Here is a 7557-nt window from a genome sequence, read left to right as displayed (position 1 = left end):
CAATGGGGAATATTTTCCTGTGGATTGGGAAAAATATACACTATTTTCAGTTGGGAATATGACCTAATAACGGCTACAAAATAAGCCAAATAAATCCCTGAAGGGATTTCATGATCAAAATACTTCCGCCACTTATTAATGGTAGAGTGCCTGAACTGAACGGATATGTGTATACTGGTGGCAAAGGCTTATCAGTTTAGCTTGCAGCAAGTTACGGGTTAAGACGACCACCTTGGGGTATCTCTAATTCTATTATTGTGATGCCAAGAATGGTGAGAATTCTATCAAACTCGTATATATTAGGTTATAGGCATAGCTCCTGTTACATTTTTGTAGAAGCGTTTTAGATTCTTTTTTTGCACCACTAAATTTAAAGTTGTTATGAACGAATAAAGATTTCAGTTCTGGAAGAAAATGACGCACGTATATTAATGCTAATGTAAAAATGATAAACAAGAAAAATAAATACATTAACATCGTGTTAAATGAAATTCATGTTTGAAACTTCACAGTGTATGATCCATGTATTTGAATAACATGATGTGGTTATACAGAAATAAAGTCATTCGACTATAGATTTCCGTTTTTCTTTCCTAGCAGCTATTTTAGCATCGTATTTTTGCTTTTGACGCTCCAGTTTGACCAAATATGCTGTAACACCCCGCGACACTTGTTCAGATTCGCGCAAGAGTGCTGCCTCGCTTCTGCGCATGCGCTCTTTCTCTTTCTTGATTGAAGCTTTCTCCAGCATGCTCTGTTTCCGGTATCTGAAGAGATTCAGGTTTTTTAATATACAGTCAAATACAACAAAATTGGCAATGCTTTTTTGATGTAATCCTCACAAGAATAAGAAAGGTTCCTTAAAAATGATTATCTTAGAACATTTTCCTAAAATGTATGATGGTTTAAGATGACAGCGACAGTGTACTAAGTTGATCTTGCTCTTATTTATGGTATGTTTTAGTTGAAACAAGCCGCAAGATTATAATTTTCTTCCTATTACCAATTCACGGTCAAAAGGAAATATCGACATTGATTTGAATTTTTTTTGTCTTCTTGTAAAAAACCTTCACAAACCTTGCATCTTGTATTTTTTGAAGAACGTGACGTGCTGTGTCACGTGACACTTGCTTTGGTTCCCACAACGGTTTCACGCGTTCTATCGGTGTGTCGAACCTGAACTCTTGTGGCGTTTGTTTCCTTCCATAGCAGACGTCATTGAAATATGACGGCGTCAGTTTTCCTGTGAATATCTTCCTCACTGAAATAATGTTATGTGAACATTTTGAGCTGCGCCATGACAAAACCAACATAGTGCGTTTGCGACCAGCATGGATCCAGACCAGCCTGCGCATCCGCGCAGTCTGATCAGGATCCATGCTGTTCGCTTACAAACCCTATATAACAAGTAGAGAAACTATGCTGGTTTTGTCGTGACACGGCTCATTTGTTTATGATATTCAGGAAAAACTTGTGACCTTTTCTTAAAGATCATGTATGTTGTAATTAAGGTTGAAATCACACTAAAGTGAAATTTATATATGCATATAATTGTTCTCCTTAAACAATTTTCAAACATCGAAGAATATGTAAAATATATACTGCAAATATTTTTCCACATTATATGTAATATTTAAAATATATGCATTCAATTCTTATTGAAAAATTTTACTTTAATAAATTTCTAATTACCCCATACCCCTTTATTAACGTGAAATGTAAATTCGTTAATATCTTTACAAATAATGCTTTTTTACAATATTGATTCATCTTCATTTGAGCATTATATTTATGATATTAAACCATAAAAAATTGTGTTACATGATCTTTAGAAAATATTATTACCTATAAATTATTGTTGAGTAAATTGTAAATAAGAGAACATAATCGTATAAAATCGTTGTATTATGTCATTACATCAAAACATAAAACATCTGGGATAATTTAATAGAAAAACATGTAACGCTAAATCGTATTTTATTTTTAACAAAGCATTCAGAAAAGTGCACAAAAAGTTACAGCAGAGTTTACTGACATGCAGTTTATCTTATTCACTACTGCAGAAAGACTTAATTAATATTATATTATTTTAATCAAAAGTTGTCATTTTATCGCATAAAATAGACGTCATCAGTTCGTCTTTCCGACAAATGGTCGGAACTTCAAATAGTCGTTTTTAACTCATATAATTATTTACAGCTATAAAAGCGACCGTTAATTCAAATGATACGTTTATTCAATCTCCTACGCAGTGATCTCCCCTGATTAGTACAGTGATTTCAATCTACTAAGGGAGGTTATCACTGCGATGACAATATAGGTATGTCAATGAAATCAAAGTACTGAAAGTGCAGATAGACTGACTAGCTAGCTATATGTACCGTTAACTTGTTTAAAATAAAACTCACAGCAAAACTAAAGTTAAATAGTTAATACAGTCTGTACTTCCACATAGAAACTGAAGAGGATTATCAAGAGGAGTTGGCATGAGTGTGGTCGCTTAAATGTGTAAGTCATATTATCTTGAAATTTGCCAATGTAGACTGTCTTAACATCATTTTATTTTTAAAAACAATTTCTTAAAGCACAAATTTATCAAAACAAGTTTTCTATGATAACTGACGGAAAATGGATGCATACACTTCGATAAATAATAAAGCAGGCTCTATATGACAGTCTTAAAAACTCCATCAGGTTTACATGGTTTAATTGTTATGTACTCCTCCCATCACTTTTGGGGGAAGCGGCATATATAAAGATGTACCCTTGTAAATCCGCCAGGCCCGCTTTGTATCGTATATAAATGCAAATGTATCTACTAGAGTACTTAGGTCACAATACTTTCTAAAATACCCTTTTCAGCATGTCAACTTAACGTATCTATATATTTTGATGCAAATTTGCTGAAGACCAGATGAGTTATGCCCCTTCGTAAAATAGCATATTTTAGGCTAAGGCAGCGTGTAACTCCAAAATTATAACTGCTCCAGCAATGAAACTGTAGACAAAAAGTTGCTAGTATATGAACATACGCATCTTAGTATTTGACGCAAATTTCTCAGAGATGAGCAGAGAAGTGTAAAAGATCAACCGTTAGAGCCATGAAACATTCTAAGAATATTTTGTCATCATGGAAATTTATATATCTTAGTAATTTCTCGCAAATGCACCCATTATAACACTCCAAAAGTAAAACTGCTATGTCAGTAATTTCACAGGATTTTTGCGACAAAACAGCAGGATATGAAAGGGGCATTCGGTCCAAATTAAGGTATGTCCGTAAGTTGTTGAATACTTTTTAATGCTTTTTGCCCTATGCTGCATGTTCATGCGCGAAATGCCACTTCCGTTTCTAGGAAATATCGTATTGTAAAACGGTCAAAAAGTCGGTATTGTATCAAAGTCGGTTGCATATTCATACGTAGCGATTTGAAAAAGTATTGGGGAGTGTTGGAGGGGAGGTTAATTAAATTCATAATCATTAGAGATAATATATCTATTACACAACATAACCTTTTAAAAGAAAATAAATATGAATGAGAAGTGATATTTTCCTTTTAGGACCCAAATAAGGAAAGAAAAATTGAAAACAAATTTAATTTAAGAATAACTTATATCCCTGTGTAAACTATACATCATGTAACAGAATAAATGGGTCATAATGCTCTTACCAATTTCTGGTGATCCATAGGCATATGTTTTATGAACATAGCCATTTATACGTTTAATACATCGAGGGTATCTGGAAACTTGTGGTAAGATGCTGAAATAAATAATATAACTGTTGAAAATATATCTGAAGATCATACGATTTCTTGATTGAATAAACATATTGTAGACACGATAAAAAAGACTCCATTCCAAATAGCCTAAACACAAAAAATTTGAATTTCTTAAATTGATAGTCTCAGGCACTTAAAACGGAGTGAAAAAATGCAAACATGTCATTAGTTCATACCTACATCAAATGGTATATACTAGTAATTCTCAAAATTATTTTCAGTTCCGTCATGACAAAAATCCACAGTTGAGTCTCTTTTAAACTTACTCTGTCAGGGACATGTTTATTTGGTACCATTACACTTTTGTCTTTATACTAACAACAGCAACAGAAACAATAATAATAACAACTAAACGAAGCTTTTTATTTATTGAATGCAACTATAAAATTTCCGATAGATGTCTTAACTTTATTCAGCTTTTATATAATTACATTTTAAATGTAAACTACTATGAAGATAGAATTCAATAAAAATCTTCTATTAACGAACAATAATTACTGTTATAACAAAAGCGTTATGTACGTAAAATTATTTGCATGCTGTTAAAAAAATAAAGTCTTATTAAAAGCAATCTACTCATCTATTCGAATAACGAGCACAGTATCAATTATGACAATCAAAATGAAATACCTTCCCAACCTACCCCTACCTACTGACCCCACCCCTGTCTCCCCTCATGCCATTCCCTAAACAGGGGGAAAATAATGTGACGTCACCATTGACAGTTGTAGTACACGTGCATCATCCAGTCAGGATCTGTACCCATAATTCTCAGATTTTAAGCAGACGACATTTGCTATAAAGTTTCCAAAAATAGTTCTGCTTGAAGAAACTCTCTTAAGTACCGGTGCATACGTATTCCAATATATTTTCAATATTAATCCATTTGGTAAATTTTCACTTTAACTAGATCTGTATACGAAATCAAAGTTTTTCATTTATTAAACAACTGAATCCTTTTTTATAGAAACATGACCGCTATTCATATATCTAATTGTTTTAGATAAATACAAGTGGTCTACATTTAACAAAATTTGTACAGTTGCCATTTTGCGCATTTGAAGTATTTGTTTTCCTACACTTAAAGAGTGATTTATTCACTGCATGTAAGAACACTAACTGTAAATTATCTCATTTTTGACTTCAAACTGGCAAGATTGTTGATAATATATCAGAATAGGTCTTAAAAAGTCCTCAAAAAACCTCCGTGTAGAGTGTTTGTGTGTTTGGCGTTATCTGTGATGATTATAATTTTAAATGTTTTGTTTAATTTTGACATAATCTTCGTTAATCTCAGATAAGAAAGATATATCAGCCAATTCTTTTTGATAAAGTAACTAAATTGTTAGTTATTTTAAACAGTTGTCATCAATTATTGTTTAAACATCCGCAGTTGTTCAATCATATAAATGAGGTTAACTCAGTGAAAAATATGAACGCATTGTTCGATACCCGTCTTCCCAACTGACAATCGCCTTCCGAATGAAACCTGTCCCATGTATCGACGTGTAAACTAACCAGTAGGGTCACTTCGGACCAGGACAAATCTCGGCAAGCCTCGATACCGCCCAATGGGCGGGGTCCCCTCGGGACGGATATTCTGGTCCGAACAGCAACATATGACAGATATTATTAATCTCCCCCCCCCCGAAAATAACAACTAACTCAGATCATGATCACATGTCCTTTTTACATAGTTTTCTGAAACTCGAATAAATTATTTTCGAAAATAGCCAGTACTGTTGTCATGTGCGCGAAACCACGGCCCTTGGGTAGAGGGGTATACATGTTAGCCACTATACCAACGAGCGTTTCACTTTTTTTAATCATAGTAAAAAATATAAAGAAAAACTAATTTAAGATATGTAAACGTTTTATGTAAACGTTTTTATAACAATCGGAATTGGAAAGAAATTAGTAAAATCAAACTGGAATACTGCTATCAAATTGCTGGCACTTCTATTGAAGACTTTGATTCAAAACAGGCAGTTTTTGGATTTTCTTTCCGTGAGAATTAATGGTGTCATGTTAAATTCAACATCATAATTGAGCCGTGTCATGACAAAACCAACATAATGGGTTTGCGAGCAGCATGGATCCAGACCAGCCTGCGCATCCGCGCAATCTGATCAGGATCCATGCTGTTCGCTATCAGTTTCTCTACTTGTTATACGGTTCGTAATCGAACAACATGGATCCTGATCAGACTGCGCGGAGGCGCAGGCTGGTCTGGATCCATGCTGGTCGCAAACCCATTATGTTGGTTTTTTCATGACGCGGCTCAATTATATTGTACAATGAATGTAAGTGTTAAAATTATATAAACCAGAGACCAGTACTCGTATACAGACCTCACCAGACATTGGCTGGGCTTGAAAGAAATTATCAAACAAAACATTCTTATTATTGTTATTATTATCATTTCACTTAAAAGTGTTGTTTTTGTCTCTAGAAGTATATAAAAATAAGTGACCCTCTGGGCGGAGACAATTGACCATATGGGTATGTTTTATGTTAATGAAGGGCCACAAGATGATGATACATGCGAAATATCTAAAATCTTGGCGAGAAGATTTCATTTTAGTCCTTTTAAGATACTATGATGTAATGTGACCCACCGACTGGACATCAATTACATGTGTATATAACCTTCATAGAGGGTCTTCCAATAATCATTACGTTTAAATTTGGCCAAAATCCAATTAAAAGACATTGGGATTCGATCTGACGAACAGTGAATGTCGCATTCATATTCAGACTAAATTATAGGAAAATTTAGAAAACTCAAATAAGGTACTTTAGTTTGTATTTCTTAAATCCCTCTTACATTTTTGATGTTTCAAAATACAGTTTGTTTATCAGGAGCCGTAATGCCTAAAGTAGGCCTACCAGTCTTAATTTAGGGGTGGTCATAAGAATAGGATTGTCCATATAAATTTATTATTTATACGCAGATCTAGTAACAGAGTAAAAACTTATGTGTCAGCTAATTTTAACATTTAATTATAACCAACATTTAATTATAACCATCTCCGAAATTATACGAATTGATATAATGGTATTTTCCGGTAAAAAAGAAATATTAAATTCTGTTATCATTTTGAAAGTTGCGTAACTTGATTTGTATGTTTATTTAACACATATTCCAGTTTACTAAAATAACTTACTACGGAGTTTCTGGCGTTGATGCCAGAGACAGAGAGCCACTATATAGAGATGGATCGTTCCGGGACGTGGCTCTTTGCGCTACCAAATTATTTGTAATCTTTAGCGATGGTAACGTCTCCACACACGCTCTTTGCATGGCGGATATATAGATAAAATCCTAGTATGTCTCAATAAATAGATGTTTAGAGATATATGTTACTCTACGCTATCCACTGACTTGATTCCACAACTAAACGCTGTTACTTAGGCGATGACGCGTATAAGGAACATTCAGTGACGTCACAGGCAATGACGTCATGACGACGTTTTAATTTGACAAAACCTCCATGGACACACAAAAAGCTGAATCTAACGTAGAGTTTGGTGTAACGTTTTTAGTGAATCTTGTTTTTTTCAGTTAGGTGTAAACCCTAGGATCCAGGATTTTATATAGGCAATATCTCGCCCGTGGAGGTGTGTGTGTGTGTGTGTGTGGGGGGGGGGGGGGGTTGGAAAACATTAACTTAACTACCAAATCTTTGTAAATAAAACGCTTGAGTGCATTGCGCACGCCAAAAATTAATTATGCAAGACATGCGCATTAAATCAATTCTATAGGTGCACATGG

The 7557-nt window shown here is 34.0% G+C and overlaps 1 protein-coding gene across 2 annotated transcripts; it reads right to left on the bottom strand.

The window, feature by feature from the left end:
• Positions 1-476: 476 nt before the first annotated feature.
• On the bottom strand, positions 477-7198 carry LOC132727839 (uncharacterized). Of its 2 annotated transcripts, none has more exons than XM_060713425.1 (4): positions 6950-7198; positions 3672-3763; positions 1078-1261; positions 477-767 (listed from the first exon to the last, which is right to left on the bottom strand). In XM_060713425.1, the coding sequence occupies exons 1-4, from the start codon at positions 7084-7086 to the stop codon at positions 563-565; spliced, it is 618 nt and encodes a 205-aa protein (XP_060569408.1). In that variant the 5' UTR covers positions 7087-7198; the 3' UTR covers positions 477-562. The 2 variants fall into 2 exon arrangements, with proteins under 2 accessions (XP_060569408.1, XP_060569409.1); XM_060713426.1 differs by lacking the exon at positions 6950-7198 and adding an exon at positions 4499-4782.
• Positions 7199-7557: the final 359 nt, after the last annotated feature.

Source organism: Ruditapes philippinarum, unplaced genomic scaffold (assembly GCF_026571515.1).
Source record: "Ruditapes philippinarum isolate M1 unplaced genomic scaffold, ASM2657151v2 ctg2766_1_1_1_1, whole genome shotgun sequence".
Taxonomy (NCBI): domain Eukaryota; kingdom Metazoa; phylum Mollusca; class Bivalvia; order Venerida; family Veneridae; genus Ruditapes; species Ruditapes philippinarum.
The sequence above is the reverse complement of the archived record's forward strand: the minus strand, read 5'-3'. Positions and strand labels throughout refer to the sequence as shown.